Source organism: Rhinatrema bivittatum, chromosome 4 (assembly GCF_901001135.1).
Source record: "Rhinatrema bivittatum chromosome 4, aRhiBiv1.1, whole genome shotgun sequence".
In the NCBI taxonomy this organism is placed as follows: domain Eukaryota; kingdom Metazoa; phylum Chordata; class Amphibia; order Gymnophiona; family Rhinatrematidae; genus Rhinatrema; species Rhinatrema bivittatum.
Window position 1 is genome coordinate 111,771,105 of NC_042618.1, and position 20,729 is coordinate 111,791,833.

At 45.9% G+C, this 20,729-nt stretch overlaps 1 protein-coding gene across 1 annotated transcript in view; it reads left to right on the forward strand.

Annotated features, from left to right (window-relative positions):
- UBR1 (ubiquitin protein ligase E3 component n-recognin 1) overlaps positions 1 to 20,729 on the forward strand; it is a 596,438-nt gene that overhangs the window by 147,616 nt on the left and 428,093 nt on the right. The window contains 1 exon segment of the mRNA XM_029598685.1: positions 7,901 to 8,000. Within this exon segment, the coding sequence (XP_029454545.1) occupies positions 7,901 to 8,000 (100 nt within the window).

Sequence of the window (20,729 nt, forward strand, 5' to 3'; positions counted from 1 at the left end):
TTGATATTGCTTAGATGTTGCCACAGTCCAATGGCATAGGATTGGTGGGCTTCAATATGACTTTCCTAGCATGTAGCAGATGGACTCAAAACAAGTGGGTATAGTGTGCTCGTGCTAGCAGTTGGAGACGGATCTGACGTCAGCACGGGTACATATATCCCCGCAGTAAGTGCAGCAATTCAGTAATTTCCGTCTCCAAAGCAGTTTGGAGCTACCTCACGCTCGCTGAGCGTGTTTCCAAATTCTAACGACTAAATTCATAGAAGAAACCTACCTGAAGACGAGCTCCGCACTCCTGCGGTGATACCATTCGGTCCCTCCCCCAGTTGAGTTTCCCGATGCGATTTCCGTGGTGCCTCGGAGGTAAGAGCCTCGGTCCGGTGGCCGATTCGCGGCAGGGACCTAGCCCCCGAGTGAGAAGGGCTCGGGCGTGGCATAGAGGCAGCCTCGGTCCCGGTGTGGACTTGGCCCCCGAGCGAGACGAGTTCGGGCGCGGCCTAGAGGCAGCGGGTGCACCTCATCGAGCGTGGCGGTGACGGTAATCACCCTCTCCCCCCGCGCCAGAGACCGCCCGGGTCGCAACCGGGAAGCGCCGAAGACAAGGTAAGGCGTACATCTTTACTTGTGGGTCTCCAAGGAACCGAGGAGTAGCAGAGTCTGCCTACGTGGCAACCCGCCAAGGGGGTCGCCATTTTGCCTGTCTGCTCGCCGACGCCTTCTGTCCTGGTTCGTCACCATGCAATAGGCGCATGTTGCTACGCGCACGTTGATTGGCATGTTGCTCAGTACATACTGTTAGGCGCCCGTTGCTAAGCGCATACTGTTAGGCGCCCGTTGCTAAGCGCCCGTTCATAGGCGCCCGCTGATAGGCGCACGTTCATAGGTGCCCGCTGATAGGCGCCCGCGGATAGGCGCACGTTGATACGCGCACATTGATAAGCGCACGTGGACAGGCGCACGTGGATAAGCGCATATTGGTAGGCGCACATCTTCGCGCATATTACAAAGCACAGACTCTAGCTGCATTAACAGACGAGATGTAGTGTAAGAGAGCCCATGCGTCAGCGGAGCTGGCACCTCCTGAATCAGGCATAAGCCTCTGCTCTGCATGCAACCTCAGAGCCACACAGAGCGAGGAAGCAGACTCCCTATATGCCCAATGTGAAGAGGCCCTGGGAGTTCCAGGCCAGGACCGGTCGAGGCCCAGCGTACTTGCCAGTTCCTCAGGGAACACCCCGGACCTAGCAGGCAGCGGGGAGCTGCCAGGGAACCTGAGAGACCTGGTGCCCCTAAGGCCAGATCCGGCTTCGCTTTTCTGGGTGGAATTATTCAAGGGGATTCATGCCTTTGTCACAATGCAGGCTGCGCCCCGAACGGGTCCATACGTACCGCATGACCCGGCCCCTGGACCCTCAAGGCCTAGGCATGGCCACTCGCCACCTGGAAGCCCCACTTATGAGGATTCAGATTGCCCGGAGGAAGACGAAGAGCCCCGATGAGGGAGAATTTCCCTCTGGGATTGAACCATATCGGACCATGAGGCGCTTCTTTCTGAAAGAGGATCTCCCAGGCCTGATCTCTCAATACCTGTCGGAACTGGCTCTTCTGGGCCATGACGCTCCAGGGGAACCGAGAATGAACCCCCTGTTAGAGAGGGCCTGCGTCAAATGACTCACCATTTTCCCCTCCTACAAGCAGCACAGCAGCTAATCGATCTAGAATGGAATGCGCCGGAGGCCTCATTCAAAGGGGGTCGGGCCTTGGCTGGCATGTACCCCTTAGACCCGGCAGCTAAGGAAATGCTGGCGTGCCCTCAGGTAGACGCCATAGTAAGTGCAATTGTGAAGCGCACCACCATTCCGGTGGAAGGGGGGACGGCCCTCAAGGATACACATGACCGGCACATGGACGCCATTCTGAAACAAGCTTTTGAGGTGGCAGCCATGTCCCTACGAATTGCGACCTGCACCGTGGTGACGCGTTCCTGTTTATCACAGGCTAGGAATAACACCCCGGGAGAAGAGATGGAATCAGCTCTCTCGTTCCTCACTGACGCAGCCTCCGACCTAGTCTGTACGGCAGCCAAGGGAGTATCATCCGCAGTGGCAGCCAGGAGGCAGCTCTGGCTACGTAATTGGTCGGCCGACTCCTCTTCCAAGACACATCTCACGAGAATGCCCTTTAAGGGATCCCTCCTGTTCGGCAGCGACCTCGAGAAACTGGCCAATAAATGGGGCGCCTCTCCATTACCCTGTCTACCAGAAGACAGGCCAAGGAGGAGCCAGCGCCCTTTTCCTAGACCATCCAGAGGTCGAAACTCTCAGCGCTTCAACCCTTACAGGACTCGCTACCAAGCACCTCGTCCGCAGGCCAGGAATCAGTCCTTTCGGACTAAACGCAACAAGAGGGGAACTGGCTCGGGTTCGGGTCCCGGCCGTACCCCACAGTGACAATCAGCCGACCCATCCGGGGGTAGCAGCCATAGGGGGCAGGCTAACCCTCTTCTACCGCAGGTGGATTGAGATTACCTCGGACCAGTGGGTCCTCGCCATCATCCGAGATGGGTACTATCTGGACTTTCTTCGGCTCCCGCCGGACAAGTTTGTGGAATCTCCTTGTTCACCCCTCAAGAGGACAGCACTAGAAGTTACCTTGCGGAGGCTCCTGTCCCTAAAAGCCATAATCCCAGTGCCTGCATGGGAGATAAATTCTGGGCATTATTCCATTTATTTCATAGTGCCCAAGAAGGAGGGCACTTTCAGGCCCGTCCTGGACCTCAAGTCAGTCAACCGACACCTACGGGTCCCCAGCTTTCGCATGGAAACTCTGCGGTATGTCAAAAATTCAGTACAGCCAGGGGAGTTTCTTACATCCCTAGATCTGTTGGAAACCTACTTGCATATCCCAATCTATCGGGATCACCAGCGCTATTTACGCTTCAAAGTCCTGAATCAACACTTCCAGTTCCGAGCTTTACCCTTCGGGTCAGCCACCGCGGACCTTTACCAAGGTCATAGTAGTAGTGGCGGCGTCTCTCAGGAAGGAAGGAATCCTCGTCCATCCCTATCTGGACGATTGGCTGATCAGGGCAAAGTCCCCGGAGGAGAGCCACCAGGCAATCAACAGAGTTATAGCTCTTCTGGAAAGCCTAGGATGGGTAGTAAACTTGAACAAGAGTTCCCTACAGCCTTCTCAGTCGCTGGAATACCTAGGAGTCCGATTCGACACCCAGGAAGACAAGGTCAGTCTGACCTCCAGCAAAGCTCTGGAATCGTCTGCAGGCCCTGCTGAGCGCCACCCGGCCCACAGCTTGGGATTACCTACAGGTCCTCTGCCTTATGGCATCCACTCTGGAGGTGATACCATGGGCGCGGACTCATATGTGACCATTACAACGCGCCCTCCTATCTCGGTGGAGCCCACGATCACAGAACTACACCGTACACCTACCTCTACCAGCCAGAATACGGAATCAGATACGGTGGTGGTTGCAGCCCAGCCACATGAGCCGGGGGTCAAGAATGTCCTCCCCCACCTGGACTCTGCTCACTACAGATGCCAGCCTGAACAGATGGGGAGCACACTGCGAAGAACTCACCGCCCAAGGGCGGTGGAACAGAGAAGAGTCGGGTTGGAACATCAACCGACTAGAGGCACGGGCAGTCAGGCTAGCGTGCCTGCGATTTGCCCACAGACTTCGAAACAGAGCGGTCAGAGTGATGTCTGACAACTCCACCACGGTGGCATACATCAACCGACAGGGCGGAACCAGAAGCCAACAGGTATCCCTAGAAATAGCCCCCCTGATGACTTGGGCGGAAGCAAATCTCCAGGACATCTCCGCTGTCCACATCGCCGGGAGGGACAACACCACGGCAGACTTCCTCAGCAGAGAAAGCCTAAATCCAGGGGAATGGCAGCTGTCGCCCACAGCTTTCCAGATGATTGTGGATCAGTGGGGGACACCGGGCATGGACCTACTAGCGGACAGGTCCAACGCTCAAGTACCCAGATATTTCAGCCGCAGGTGGGATCCGCTATCCCAGGGGATCGATGCCCTGGTACAGCCATGGCCTCAGGGGATCCTGCTATATGCCTTTCCTCCATGGCCCCTGTACACAAGATTCAGCGGCACAGAGGCCTAGTTCTTCTAGTGGCCTCGGACTGGCCAAGAAGACCCTGGTACGCAGACATGAGAAGACTACTGGCAGGGACTCCATCTCCCCTGCCTCCACACAGGGACCTGCTGCGGCAAGGTCCCATCCTCCACGAGTATCCAGCTCAATTCTCTCTTACGGTCTGGCCATTGAGAGGGCTAGACTGAAGAAAAGAGGATACTCGGGGCCGGTAATAGATACACTCCTTTGAGAGCGCAAGTTCTCCACATCACTAACGTATATAAGGATCTGGAGAGTATTTGAAGCCTGGTGCGAAACTCACAGCACCAATCCACATGCCACTAAAATCCCTATTATTTTGGATTTCCTGCAAGATGGCCTTCAGAAGGGTCTGTCCCTCAATTCCATCAAGGTTCAAGTGGCAGCGCTATCCTGCTACGGTCCCAGGAGTGACAGCAACAGCATCGCCACACACCCAGACATTTCCCGTTTCCTGAAAGGAGTCAAACACATTCGCCCGCCACTGAAGTGGCCAGTGCCCCTGTGGAACCTCAACCTAGTCTTGGAATTTCTAGCGGGACACGCCTTTAGACCACTTCGAGGCCTGTCCCTTCGTTTGCTAACCTTGAAGATGGTGTTCCTGCTGGCTGTATGCTCAGCACGCCGCATCTCAGAGCTACAAGCACTGTCCTGCCGTGATCCGTTTCTCAGAATCACTCCAGAGGCTATCCATCTTCGCACGGTTACTTCCTTCTTACCCAAAGTAGTCTCACACTTCCACCTCAACCAAACCATATCCTTGCCTACCACGGAAGGTTTGAAGAAGTCGGAAGAAGATCGAATACTATGCCATCTCGACATCGGCAGGCTGCTGTCCAGATACCTGGAAATGTCAGAAGCAGTACGAAAGACGGACCACCAGTTCGTCCTTCACAGCGGGAAGAAGCAAGGAGAAGCGGCCTCACGGGCAACCATCGCCCGCTGGATCAAAGAAGTTATCAAGGCAGCCTACGTAGAAATGGGAAAACCACCACCTCTACGGGTCAAGGCTCACTCTACCAGAGCGCAAGCGGCCTCTTGGGCAGAAACTAGGATGCTGTCGCCTGCAGAGATATGTAAAGCAGTGACGTGGTCCTCCCTCCATACCTTCTCCAGATTCTACCATCTGGACGTCCAGGCCAGGGAGGACACAGCATTTGCGAGGGCAATCCTGAACGGACCTCGGGCAGCCTCCCGCCCAGTCCGGGAGTAGCTTTTGTACATCCCACTTGTTTTGAGTCCATCTGCTACACGCTAGGAAATGTAGAGATTACTTACCTGATAATCTCATTTTCCTTAGTGTATGCAGATGGACTCAGCATCCCGCCCGGCTGCCGGCATACATGGGGATTCACCGGCTCACGGTAAGCCATGTTTTTCTTATAATAGGGCATCCACCCTGCCGGGTATCGATGCCTTCCGGTTGAGAACACTGGCGGTCTCCAGCTACTATCAATCGGTCAGGGTAATCCTGTTCATTTAAACGATCGGTCAGTTACACATATATCCATAAAGCTTTTGCAAGGAAGATTACTGAATTGCTGCACCTTCCTGCGGGGGTATATGTACCCGTGCTGACGTCAGATCCGTCGCCAACTGCTAGCACGAGCACACTATACCCACTTGTTTTGAGTCCATCTGCATACACTAAGGAAAACGAGATTATCAGGTAAGTAATCTCACCATTCTTTTAGCTGGTACATATATGCATTTCTCACAGAAATGATGGCGTGAATTGGAAGACATCTGGTGAACAATTCTGGGTCACATGACTGAATACAAAGTTTCAGCTTATCACATTTGTGTCTGGTGCTACCAGCTGAATTGTAAGGTGAAGACAGTTTGCTCAATATGAAGAACAATAGCAGCTGTTTCTTCTCCATGTAGTTCCCAAAGGCATTCAAAATAAAACTTCAGGGGCCATCACATAGCTTGATTTCCATCTTGTGTTGTCAGGCCTGCAAAGTTTGATTTAGTTGCATACTTCTTTTAGGGTGATTGCTTATTCCTATAGTAGACACATATTGCAGAGGACCAGCCAAGGGGCAGTACTGCATATATAGAAGACCTAGATAAAGTTTCCAAGCCTGAGTCTAGTTCATCAGAATTGGAGAATGCTGTGAAGACAGCTTTCACAATCCCTGAATGGAGGGGGGTGATTCTTGGCCATTGCACTATAGTAACACTTAGTGGCCAAGTTCAGAGTTCACAGGCTGGGTTTCAGAGAGCCATCATACTCTCTGCCCCTTGGCTGAGCAGGACTAGATGGGAAAAGGATTTATAAAATCTGGACAGACTATGAATAGTTGTGAATAAAGGCTCTGGCTACATAGCCCTGTAGAACCTGGTTTCTATTGATTTTAAGAGTTCTCATTATGGTCTAAGATTATGATCTGGAAGCTCAGAAAAACTACTAGGTGATTTGGTTACTCCTAAGCTGTGTATTATGTACCATTTATTTTAGTCAATCCCTTATAATTAAAAAAAAAATTAGCAGGCCTGGGTCAGATCAGGTCTTTTGTTCCCTGGGTCAGCGGGGGTGGGGATGCTGTGGGCAGGGGATTGCAGTCACAATACAACAGCATCATCTACTAGTCAGATTTAGGGCCCATGATTGCAGGGTTTTAGAAAGAGCCTCGGTGCATGGCCCTCAGCCAAGGACTGTCATTACAATGTCTGGGATGTAAAATAGGGGAAAATCCCTAGCTAGTTGTGAAAGAAGGCAAATGGTACCATACACTAGTAGAGACTGATTCTGATTGAGCAGGAAACTGAAATAGCAGGAGGAAACTGCCAAAAAAAAAAAAAGTGGTTTTTTTTTTCCTATTTTGAATTAGTGTTATTTTTATCTTTGGATATATTATTTCAATAGAAAAAAGTAGCTGAAGGACAATTGAAAGGAAAGGAACTAAGAAGAAATGTAAGGGCATGCTGCTTTACTAGAAGAGTAATGGATGCTTGAAATAGTATACCATCAGAGGTAGTAGTCAAAAACAGAGGCAGAATTCAAGCATGTTGAGGACAAATACAGAAGATGATGGTAAGGATAAGGAAGGGATATGACTGATGACTGGATATCTAGCAAGGTCTGCATTACACAGGCCGGGGCACCTGCAGGTTGGATGGGCCAAGGGGTCTTTTATCTACATAGTCCAGGGATGGCTAAATCTAGACCATAAGAAACACAAACAGGTCTAGTTTTCATACTATCCACAGTGAATATTCATGAGAGAGATCTGCTTGCATCACCTCTGCTGTGTTGAAATCTCTCGCATGTTCATTCATTGTGGATATCCGAAAAACCAGATCTGTTTGTGGCTTTTGAAAATCAGAATTGGCCACCCCGGTATAATTGGTTAACTCGTGTTAGAACAGCGTATTCTAGAATCCTTAATACCACAATGATTAGACCAGTTAATCATATATAATTATGAAGCTGATTGTTTTAAGCATGCACTGGACATGCTTTGTATAACTGTTAGTAAAAGCTGAGATGGCTTAGATATAAGGTTGTTTTATAATGATTCCTTTCTCCACATCTGAGTACTTAGCCATTTTTCCCTTTGATTTTTAAGGGTTCTCATCATGACTAAAGATTTTGATCTAGTAAATCCTAAGCAGAGGAAAATTTCCATGTTTTTAAGGCAGAATTTATGATAGTAATTGTTTATAGCCCATCTCTTACAGGAATATGCAGAATAAACTTCTCTGTGATAAATGTGTTTTAAATGTTTCTGGGACAGGTACATTTTAATTACCAGGCCCACCACATGGACAGACATATTGAGGTCCCGGTTTTTAGAAGGGTTTCGATCTTTCTTGAGGATTCTATCCTGCATGCAGGTATGTTTCATTCCTATGGAAGTCTAGTAAAGAGAAAAAAGATGCTCTCATAAAACTACATCTACCTCTTGTTTTAATCCAATGCCTTCTCGCTGAACTTGTTCATGCTTCCAAATGTAATAGGCTCACAAACAACTAGAATTTCACTCTTGAATGCTGTAAATATCTTCTAACACAAAAAGTGTATTAGACAGACAAATTAAGAATTTGATTTAGAATGATCATCATAATAATGTCAAAAGACTGCATCATTTACTTTCAATGACTGAAATACCATTAGTGTTATAATCATCAGTCATTCAAGATAAGTAATAGCCCTTACTCATACAACTTTTTTTTATAATTTTGAAATATGCAAATAAAATATCTTGTTTATTTATCTGGGAAGGTATCTAGAGTCCACTTAATATTTGTTGGTGACTTAAATGTCCTTTACTTTGGGGGAGAGATCATAAAACATTCAATGCTATAACTTGCTAGATGTAAAAACAAACATTATCTGATGCCGCAGCTCACCCCTGATAGCTGACAGTCAGCAGTGAGCTGTCTTAGCGTTCAGCACACCTCCTAAGATAATTCCTGTAAGAACATGCTATTGAAGATGAGGTGGAAGTAATATAATATCCACCTTGGAAGAGACTTCTTGGAATACAGTTGATTTCTTGACTCAGAGTGCAAACTGCTCTCGAAAAGCTGTGGCTTCAGATAATGTTTATTTTCACATCTAGCAAGTTATAGAGTTGAAAGTTTTATGATCTCTCCCCCAAGATAAAGGGCATTTAAGTCATCAACAAGTATTAAGTGGATCTAGCTACCTTTCCAAATAAGTAAACAAGATATTTTATTTGTATATTTAAAAAATATTAAAAAAAATGTTGATTGAGTACGGGCCATTACCTATCTTGAATGACTATAACGCTAATGTCATTTCGGACATCAGTCATTGAAAGTAATTGCTACATTCCTTTGACATTATTATGATGGTCATTTTTATTTTTTTAATTTAAATTTTTTTAACAACACAAGTTAGAATGTAACAATCAGAACATCCATAGTATACTGTCAAATGTAGTCCTTTCATACAGCAAGATTGTAAACTTAGCATACATTGATCAGGAAACGCTTCTACAAATTGTACACTGCTGTGGTCATAGATTAAAGAGAGAACGTAATAAAACATTAGATTAAACTGTCTGGTGAATTATTGGATTCCATTTATGGAATGCTCTATAATTGTATAAGTGTTTAATATTTACCTTGTATGGTTATAGATTTTTCTCCCCTCCCCTCCCCCCCCCAACCCTACCCATCCCCTGCTATTGTCGCACTACTAAGACCACCTTAAGATATACATGATGATTTTGCTTACGAAGCTGAGCACTATCAGGGTTACAGTGAAGAGGCAATGAGAACATTAACGTCTCAAAATATGTATGGCTATGTCCTGGGCCTATAAGTCATTTATGAAGTATCTCTACATGGCAGCCTGGCGTATTTATACCTCAACGAGAGCTGGAATTTTTCCAGTCAATATAGGACTGCCATACTTGTTCGAAGCTATGCAATCTGTCTCCCTGAATAGCTGTCAACTTTCCCATATAAAACACTTTTTCCAATTGAGAGCGGAAATGATTTAGAAGGAACTTCAGCTTTTCACTACCATAAAGCTAATTCTCATTTGACAGCAGAGAAAACCTGATATATCCATCGTTGTGTATGGGACGTGCCTACGTTAAGAGGGGCATGTAACAGGTATTTTTTGGGATCTGTGAGGATAGCGAGACTCGTTAGTTCAGAAATAAAATCCCTAACCGCTTCCCACAAATGTTGCACCCTTGTACACTCCCACCACATATGCAAGAAGGTCCCAGCCTGCCTATACCCCTTCCAGCAATGATTATCATTCTGCATAGGGTTAGGTACCACCAGTATATAGTACCTTATATCCATTTTCTTTGATTGAGGTAGATACAGAACTTCGGCTAATAGCAAGAAAGATTTGATCCCAGACCTTGTCAGCCAGAACTTCCCCTAGGTCTTGCTCCCACGCACGTTGAAAGGTCACCTTGCCTTGAAAAGTACCCTTAATGAGTGAGAATTCTAGTTATTGGTTTGGTAATTCTTTTGTGTTGAGAGCATAAATTTTCAAAGAGGGATTTGCCCTTGCGAAGTTCTGGTCCTATATGGGCCGTACTAAAGAAATGTAAGATTTGATTATAAGCATAGATGTCTCTATCTGGCAGGTGAAAAAGACGTAAGTCTGAGAAGGTTAAAAGGTGTTGACCATCCCATAATTGGTCCAATTTGTAAAGACCGTTGGCCCCCCATCTGGTAAAAATACCATGTTCATGACCCGGAGGGAAAGATTTATCGTATAAAAAAGAAGTCAGATGGTATACTAGTCTATCTTTCCACTTGTCCCAAACTTGAAACAAGAGTTGTGTGAATGGGGAAAGATCTTTGTTGTCCCTACGCCCTCTCTGCCAAGCCCTTACGTGAAGGGGGTGTGTGTCTCTCTAAGTGGGGATGCTACTCTCACCCATGGTTTAAGTGTATCCTCAGAATGACAATGAAGAAATGCACTCAATTGGGAAGCACCAAAGTTCCAGGAGAGATTGGGCACCTGTAGACCGCCAAATAGTTTCTCTTGGAATAGCATAGAGCGTGCCACCCTGGGTGGTCTCCTTTTCCATATAAATCTAAGTAGCTTACGTTGCCATAGTGTCAGCGTAGCATCGGGCACTAATATAGGGTGGGTTTTGAAAAAGATAGCTAAGACGGGGCAGTATCTTCATCTTTATTATTGCTATCAGGCCAAACCACAAGAACATTCCCCTATCCCACTGAGTCAAATCGTTTTGGATGGTACGAAACAGTGGGATATAATTCAGGCGATACAAATCCTGACACTCTGAACCTATTTTAACACTCAAATACTTCACCCACTCTTTCACTACATGGAATGGGAGAGTCCGTGTGATATCACCAAAGCGATCCAGTACCATCAATACATTTAGGAGCTCCGATTTGTCCTCATTGACCTTAAAACCGGAAACTACCCCATATTCTCTCATCCCAGCCAGTAAAGATTGCTCTGGTTCTGTAACTGTGCATAGAAGGTCATCCGCAAATATTGATATTTTATAATTGGTGGAGCCTTTCCTCAATCCCCAAACTTCTGGGTTCGCCCTAACCTTGGCCACATAAGGCTCAAGAGAGAGTGCAAAAAGAAGTGTTGACAAGACAGCCTTGTCTGGTACCCCTCTTTACCGGGAAAGGGTCACATATTCTCCATTGACCTTTAGGCTGCCCCTTGGGTTATCATACAATCGCTGTATCCATTAATAAGTTCAATCTGGGCCCTAATTTTATCTAAAACTTTAAACAGGTAAGACCAGTATACTCTGTCAAATGCTTTCTCTGCGTCGACAGCCAGAAGTACCATAGGGGGGTACCTGCCTGCTTTGCTTTTCCACATTACCTCCAAAACTCTCTTCATATTATCCGAGGCCAACCTGCCTGGGACAAAGCCAGACTGATCTTCGTGTATTAGGGATGGAGCCACCATAGCGAGCCTAGTAGCCAGGATCTTGGCCAAAATTTTAAGGTCGATATTAAGGATATGGGACGATATGATCCACATAGGATGGGGTTCCGGCCGCTCTTGGCCACTATTGTTATGCCAGCTAGATTCGATTCTGGGGATAGCGAGCCCTCCCCTATCAAAGCAATAAACATAGTGAGCAGGGGCAGTATCACCGCGGCTTGAAACACCTTGTAAAATTTGGCAGTATACCCATCAAGCCCTGGGGATTTGCCCACCTTCAGCTCTTGAATTGCCTTGTATAATTCAGCATGAGTGATTTCTGCATTGAGAAAGTTTTGGGCTTCGTCAGGTAGGGGAAGGGAGTTAAACACCTGCCAGATAGTCATCTATAGTAGCGGCCTCCATCGCCGTGTCTGAAGCATATAAATCAGTATAGAAACCTGTAAAAGCATATGCTGATTTCTTCAGTGGTAAACAGAAGATCCCCTGAGGCATCTTTTATCTTAGTAATATGATATTGCGCTACCCATTCTTTTAAGCATCTAGCCAAGAGATGCCCGGCCTTGTTGCTAAATTCAAAGTGTTGCTGCTTAACCAGATCCATCTGAAAGGCCGTCTTATCAAGATCCAGAGCTTGAAGCTCCTTTTTAGCGGATAAGAGTTCCTCTAGTGTGCCAGGGTCTAAAGAGCATTTGTGGCTTAGCGATAATCGGGCTATGCGGTGGAGAAGATGAGCCCAGCATTTCTCTCCTTTTTAAGAAAACTGGCCCGAGAAATCAATTTACCTCTGACTACTGCTTTTAAACAGTCCCAAACAATACTGGGAGAGAGTCCATCCAGGTTATTAAATGTCAGGTATTCTCCAATGTCATCTGATAATGCGTCGACAAAAGACTTGTCATTTAAGAGACTATCATTTAACATCCAGTGAAAATTGTCAGCCATTTTATTGGGTAATGTAATTTCCAGCCAAATTGGGGAGTGGTCGGACCATATGATAAGCCCAATATTTGAGTCTACTGTTAGGTTCACTAACTCTTTGTCCACAAGATACATATCTATGCGAGAGTAGGTGCAGTGGGCATGAGAGTAATAAGTATAGTCGCGCTGAGTGGGGTTTCGTAGCCGCCAGATATCTTCTAATCCCCTCTCGGAGATCAAGAGTTTAAGAGCCTGCCTCTGTGCCCGGAGACCTGTGCCCCCATCCCCCGAGTTGTCCAAAAAAGGATACCTAGTCAGATTAAAATCGCTTCCCACTATCCACATGCCCTTCGGCCAATGACTCTAACAGTGTGGAAATGATGTTCAGGAACTTGCCTTGATCTGTGTTGGGGCCATATATGTTAAGAGTGAACAAGTTTGTGCCCACCAGAATTTCTATTACAATGTATCTCCCATCAGGGTCATACCTGCTATCTTTGACATCGATCACCAACATGCGTGCGAATAGGATACCCACGCCACAATATTTCCATTTGATGGAGGCTGAAGCTAATTATTGCTGGGAAAAAAATTTGTTCCAGAGCAAACATTCTGTACGCTTAAGCAGATGTGTCTCCAGACAGAAAATAACATTTGCGCGCCCCTTTTTTGCCTCTTGGAAGAATAATTTCCTCTTATAGGATGAGTTAAGCCCCTTTGTATTAATTGACATTATTCGTAACCTTGCCATTGTTCCCTTGTAGATCTGAGATAAAGTCGTACCCCTTCTAGGCCCTTGAGTGTTAGTGTGAGGCATCCTCTTATTTCCATAACCCCTGTGTGCGGTAATGTATCTCTTGGCAGCCAGAATAGTATCTCACCTCCCCTCCCCATCCCCCTCAGATTGACCTGATTGAAGCCCACATACAGCCCCAGAGGGCCTCATTTTGGAGGAGTGTGTGCATCGTCTCATTAGACAACCCCCCCAGCCTCGATCCCGTCCTGCCTCTGCCCCCCCTTTTGGTAAACATGTCAACATGACAGAGGAAATAAAATAAAGTTAGGCTGCCAAAACAAAAGATAGCAGTTATATGAAAACAGTTTAAGTCCGCTGGTGTGAAAGGATCTTGGAACAGATCCCATGTGGAAATTCTGGATAGAAGCATCTGCTAACAGTTCATCCAGGGCGATCGCAGAGTTGCAAAGATCCACTAGAGTGTTGGCGAAGCCTCTTGCCCCCCTTTTCTACGCATTGCCATCTGGGTGTCTCGCTGCATGGCCGACCCTGCCTCTCGCCTCCGGGAGCATTAGTCGAAATATTAATATTCATGCCTGCGGCTTGCAGAATATCTTTCGCTTCTTCCGGAGAAGGGATCCGTGATGTAACACCTGCTATGGTAAAACTTAAGCCGAAGAGGAACAGCCATCTGTATGGCTACGGAGTGTAGTTACAACATCTCTAAGTTCTCTCCTTTTGCATATAGTAGATGGGGCTAAATCTTGGAATTCCTCTATTTCATTGCCTTTCCACATTACTGGGCCCTCTCTGCGAGTCTTCAAGGCAATTTCCTACTTCTCTGCGTAGCTGTGGAAACACATTGCAATGTCTCTGGGCATGCTAAGATGTGGTGCCCCTAAGGCCCTATGGGCTCTTTCCAGCTTTACTACTACTGGAGCTTCAGAATCATCAGCCAGCGAGCCCAAAATATGCCCACAGATGTCGTTTACTACCTGTTTACAGTCCAAAAAGTCCACTGTCTCAGGAATCCCCCTAAATCTTAGGTTTGCCCTGCGGGATCTGTTCTCTAGATCGTCCATCCTGGTTAACAGATCAGTGTTGCCTTGGAGAAGCTTGTCCTGGGCTAACTTACAGTTGGATAATTCTGAGGCCTGGTCCTCCAGCCGTGCCTCCATCTCCTCCACCCTGCTCCCTAGCGCAGCCAGATTTCCTACGATTTCTGCCCTCAAATCTAATCTCCCCAAACCAGTGCTGGAATTCTGCCCGGCTCGGTGCTGTATCGCCTGCGCCATTCCCTCCGTTCCCTCTCACCTCCTTAGTCTCGGGGTCTGCTGAGGCCTGTTCCGCCCCATCAAGCGCCATTTGTGCCACGGCGCTGGTGAAAGATAACTTTTGCAATTCTGATTTTTTTTTCTTCGGCGCAGACATCGCGCTGAGGGGATGGCCATCAAGGTAAAAAAATTCAGCAATTGGAGCTGTTTGGAGCCTGGATGCAGGGGGGATCGATGCAAGCCAAGTTGGGAGCTCGGAACCAGGTGGCCATACTCGACGGTGACGTCACGTCCTCCCTATGATGGTCATTCTATATCAAATTCTTAATTTGTTTAGTACACTTTTTGTGTTGGAAGATATTTACAGCATTCGAGTGACATTCTTGTTTTTGGATATCAATTATATTTTGCTCTAGAGTTCATTTTTAGTAGTAAATGTAATAGGCTAGCATAGTGATAACTTTTTGTTGATTTTTAGGACATGTCAAGAGCTTGTAGAAAAACCTAGAATTAAACCCTTTTGAAATCTATTTAAATACTTTTGAAAATTCCATAGGTTCACCCATTAGTGCTGGAGCAATGCTGGGGGAAGTCAGTTGATAGCATGAGAATAGAGTGGATGTAGCTATTGATAGATGGTTTTTGTTATGTGGACACAAGATCATGCACCTTTAAAGGGGAACATTTAGCTCCATCAAAATATGAGTCCTGTGAGGAATAGCTTAGTTACCATGTTTTAGGCCTTGTTCTCTGCACACTGGAAGGGATTCTAAATTCAAGTATGTGGCTGGGGTAGCGGACCACCTTTTTGGTTGTGTGTGTGGGGAGGGGCAAAAATCATGCAAGCTCTGCCCCGGCCTCGATCCCCTTCACAATAAATTTTGACACCCCCTCTCATAACCAGCCAGCTGTCCTCAGCCTATTTCCTTGGACTGCAATCCCTTAGCCTTGGACCTCCAGCCTCTGACTCTCCAGGCCTCAGGCAGACTCCATCTTTGGACCAGTAACCCTCAGCCTTGGACCTCCAGTTTCTGAGCCCCCAGGCAGCCTCAGACCACCAGCACTCTCACCCTTTGACTCCCAGACTTGGACTCCTCCAACCTCCAGTCCTGGGCATTCCCAGCCTCAAGCCTTTGACTCATCCTGCAGCCAGTCAGTCATCCTGCCTCCCTCCATTCTTGTGCTCCTGCAGGAACCACATGACTCATTGTGAATTTGAGTCATGCAGATGCCTGCATTCTCATGCTGTTCTTGCAGTAGCAAGATTACATGCACCCACAAGGCTCAAAAGTTGCAGAGAGCCATACAGTGACTGCAAGAGAGCTTCCGGTATGGTGCCACTTGAGATTTGCTGGAACCAGGGCCTGAGTGTCTTATGCCATGCCAGTGCTTATGGTATGTGGTAAGGTGCTTTGAAAGATAGTGCTGGCCACTGAACATCAAATAATATATTCATATCGGTTTCAAGTATGTAGTCACAATATTTCTACTTGTTTGTGTAGTAAAAGGTTACACATTAAATTATACCATGTGAAGTATGTTTGTTTCTCCTAGAACAAGCAGGATGCTAGTCCTCATATGTGGGTGACATCATCCGATGGAGCCCAGCATGGAAAACTTATGTAAAAGTTTCTAGAAACTTTGATTGGCACACTGAGCATGCCTTTCCTGGGGCTAGAGACAGTTTGCTGGGGACACCTGAAGCTATTACACTGAAGTCCTTTTGGATTGCCTTCACATATTTGGAGTTTGCTGTTTGTAAGATATTAGAGGGCATGGAGTCCTCTCTCAGGGACTGCAAAGATCAGGTTACCAGCCTGGATAATTCAGTAATTCTTCATGTTGGGAAATTGGAGTCATATGAGGAACAATTAAAGGCTGTGATTGAGATAAATGTTAACCTTATAAAGGCCAGACAGGAATTCCGATGTAGGTTAGAGATGATAGAAAAGAGATGCATTCTCCCTCTCGTGGGCAACCGGTCTGCTCTATGCATTCCCTCCACTTCCTCTTCTGTCGAAGACTCTCGTGAAGCTACATCAGGACAAGGGAGCCATGATCCTGATAGCACCTCACTGGCCACGCCAAGTGTGGTTCCCCATACTTCAGGATCTCTCCATCCGCAGGCACATTCCCTTGGGAACGGACCCGCATCTGATCACTCAAAACGATGGATGTCTACGCCATCCCAATCTTCAGGCCTTGTCCCTGTCGGCATGGATGTTGAAAGGTTAATCCTTCAACCACTTAACCTTTCAGATTTGGTTTCTCGTGTCCTGATTGCTTCACGGAAGCCTTCCACAAGAAAATCTTATTCTTATAAATGGAAAAGGTACACATCATGGTGCTCTTCGCAGTCCCTTGATCCCTTTTCCTGTCCAATCTCATGGTTTTTGGACTATCTCTGGCATTTGTCAGTCAGGTCTAAAAACCTCTTCCATCAGAATGCATGTCAGTGCAGTAGCCGCCTTCCATAAAGGTGTCGGAGATGTCCCTATATCAGTACAACCCCTCGTAACACGATTTTTAAAGGGCTTGCTCCATATCAAACCACCTTTATGTCCTCCAGCCCCTTCTTGGGACCTTAACCTGGTTCTCGGTCGGCTCATGAAAACTCCATTCGAGCCTCTTCACTCCTGTGACCTAAAATATCTCACATGGAAAGTGATTTTCCTTTTAGCTATCACTTCAGCTCGCAGGGTTAGTGGATTACAGGCCCTAGTTACCTATCTGCCTTACACTAAACTCCTGCGGGACCGGGCGGTACTCCACACTCACCCTAAGTTTTTACCCAAGGTAGTTTCGGAGTTTCACATTAATCAATCCATCATACTACCTACCTTTTTTCCCAGGCCCCATTCCAATCCAGGGGAACAGACTCTGCATACCCTTGACTGTAAACGGGCTCTAGCTTTCTATCTAGACCTTACAGTTGCCCACAGGAAGAGTACTCAATTATTCTTCTCTTTTCATCCCAACAATTAGGGCAACCTGTGGGTAAGCAGACTCTCTCCTCCTGGTTGGTGGACTGCATATTCTTTTGCTACCAGCAAGCAGGCATTCCTTTTCAAGACCGTGTTAAAGCACACTCTGTGAGGGCCATGGCGACTTCAGTAGCACACCTAAGATCGGTGCCACTTCCTGACATTTGCAGGGCTGCCACCTGGAGCTCTCTCCATACCTTCGTAGCCCACTATTGCTTGGACAAAGTCGGAAGACAAGATTCCATCTTCGGCCAGTCTGTCCTGCGTAACCTATTTCCAACGTGACGTACCAACACCCTTCTGCCTGCTCGGTGGGGTTCAGGATGCCCTCTACCAAATTCCACCCCAGTTGTTGTGCCTGTTGCACGCCGTTGGGTACATTTGGTGCGTGTTCGGACATCCTCAGCTCGGTACTCACCCATATGTGAGGAGTACCATCCTACTTGTCCTGTGAGAAAGCAAGTGTTGCTTACCTGTAGCAGGTGTTCTCACAGGATAGCAGAATGTTAGTCCTCACGAAACCCGCCTACCACCCCGCGGTGTTGGGTTCGTAACGTTTTGTTTTATTTTTTTGGCACTGCCTGTAGCTATCAAATAAGACTGTAGGGGAACCCCTGCTGGCTGCAGGGTTAGTGCCATGCTGGGCATGCCCAGTAGGGGCTAGTCAAAGTTCTGGAAATTTTGATAGAAGTTTTCCGTGATTGGGCTCCATCCTGATGATGTCACCCATATGTGAGGACTAACATCCTGCTGTCCTGTGAGAACACCTGTTACAGGTAAGCAACACTTGCTATATCTGACTCCTATTTGTCAGCTGCTCTGTACATGGTGTGATATACAGAATATATGCAGACGACATCCAGTTCTACTTTCCTACCAAACAAACTTGGACCGATACTTTTAGATTTCTAGAACTATGTGTATCAAACATAGAGATGGCTAGTGCACAATAAATTAAGCCTAAACTTATCCAAAACTGACATACTCATACTAGGTAAATCCCCCTTTGAGAATACCCCCTCCTCTATTAAACTGCACCTTTTAATATTGCAAAAGAAGTCCATATTTTAGGCATCGTATTAGACCCTAAACTAAATCTAACCACGCACATCAAAGCACTTCAAAAAGCCTCATTTTAAAAAATTAGACTACTAAAACACATCAAGTCCATACTGGACCCTCTTCATTTCCGTTCTACATTTCAGTCACTAATCCTCACCAGTTTAGATTATTGTAACTCCATGTTTCTAGATCTCCCTCAATCTATGATTTGCCCCCTTCAACTCATACAAAATTCAACTGCCCAACTTCTCTCCAATAGCAGCATCTATGACCATATATCTCCACTTCTTCATAAATTACATTGGCGCCCAATCAAATGGCGTGTACAAATCAAAGCCTTGACAATCATTCATAACCTCATTTATAGTAATAACACTACTTGGTTATCAGCATCTCTACATATATACACACCATGCAAAAACCTTAGGTCAAAAAACAAACTTCTTCAAATTCCTTTCCCTAAAGCTACTAGACTGGTTTCAACCAGGGAATGAGCGTTTTCTATAGCAGGTCCTATTTTGTGGAACACTATCCTTCCAGATATATAACTAACTGACAAAAAAGCCTTCAAGAAAGCCCTCAAGCATTACTTTTTCCAACTAGCCTTCCCTGACCTGTGTACATCTTAAATTATTTTAATCCTGTGTTGTTTTTTTTTTCTTATTGACTTTTAAACTTTTTTAAATTTACTACCATTTTATTTTACTTTAAGATATATATTAGTTATGTCATAAATGTAATTTTTAGTTACTGTTTTTAAGTTTATTATGTATGTAGTTTTTGTAACCCGCCCAGACCTTTGGAGGGCGTGGGCTATAAATACACTTAAATAAATAACTAGAATGCCTGTGGACCACAGATCAAGATTGGCAAAGAACCAGGAGGCCTGTAGGCCCTAGAGCAAGGCAGGAAACCAGGATGCTCGAAGGCAGGCAAGGCAAGGAACAGCTGGCTAAAGCAGAGCGTCCAAAGGAACTCTATGCCGAAGCACAGAGGTATGGGCTAGGTGGGGTTAAATAGTGAGTTGTGGATATGAAACAGGTAGACAAGGAAGGCCGGGACAGCCAGGGGAGAGTGCTCTGGTGGTGAGGAGGCTGCACTGTAGCCAGAATCGTAACATGTCAAAACCAATTTTATTAAATCTATACCAATCTGCGGTTCCTAGCACAAAACACAAAAAAAGGACATTATAGAACCAGACTATTTTATCTACTATTTCACTGTATCTAGCCACAAAAAGCCCTGCATACCCAGTCTATAGCCCAGACTCCCCCATCTTATTTTCCAGTAGTTAAAATAAAAAGAATCCCATTTAGTTGTTTTCTAAAAATAATATAAATAGGAATCTTATGAGCATAACTTGGGAGCGAATTCCATAGTTTTGAAGTGATGGCTAAAAAAGCCCTCCAGCTCATTCCCTTCAAAGGAGGAGTCTAAAGTTAAATTTTCATTTGCAGACTATAAACTTCTCCTGATATCATATCAAAACAAGCACTTTTTCAAATATAACCAGTCCTTACAAAAGAGCATATTAAACATCATAGACAAGATCTTAAATTCAGTTTGCACTGAAATGGGCAACATTGAATGACTTTTAAGGTAGGTATGATATGGTCTTGTAAACAGAGATGTAACAACAAATAGATTGCAGAGTTTTGCACTTTTTGAACAGATCTTTACTAGACTGAGGCAATTCCACCCAACAGGAAATTGTAGTAGACCAATATACTGGTTACTGTTACATGCATTAGAGTGGCTAGTTCTTTCTTCTCAAGAAAAGGTAGCAATTGACCTAATTTATACAATTGAAAAACAAAACAAGATTTTTATGGTAGATCCCACTTGAGACTTTAATCTATTATCCTGCATCCAATCTGAGATCCTCTGGAGGCAGTCATTAAACCTTAACATGGCCTCATCCCTTTGGGAGCCAAGCTCAGATACAGTTTAATTTTATCCATGTATATCTGGAACCTTCAGCTCTTATCAGATCACACAAGGGACATATATACAAATTAAAAAACGTAGGGGAGAAGATGGAGCCCTGGGAGATGCCACAGGATAGTTTCCAGACAGGAAAAAAGTTCCCTGTAAATATTAAGACGAAATAATAGCCTACTGATGACTACCAGTTGCCTTTCTTTTACTACTTTGGTGATCTGGGAGCCAACTGATTATACTGAGGTGAAGGGCTTTATAGCCCTG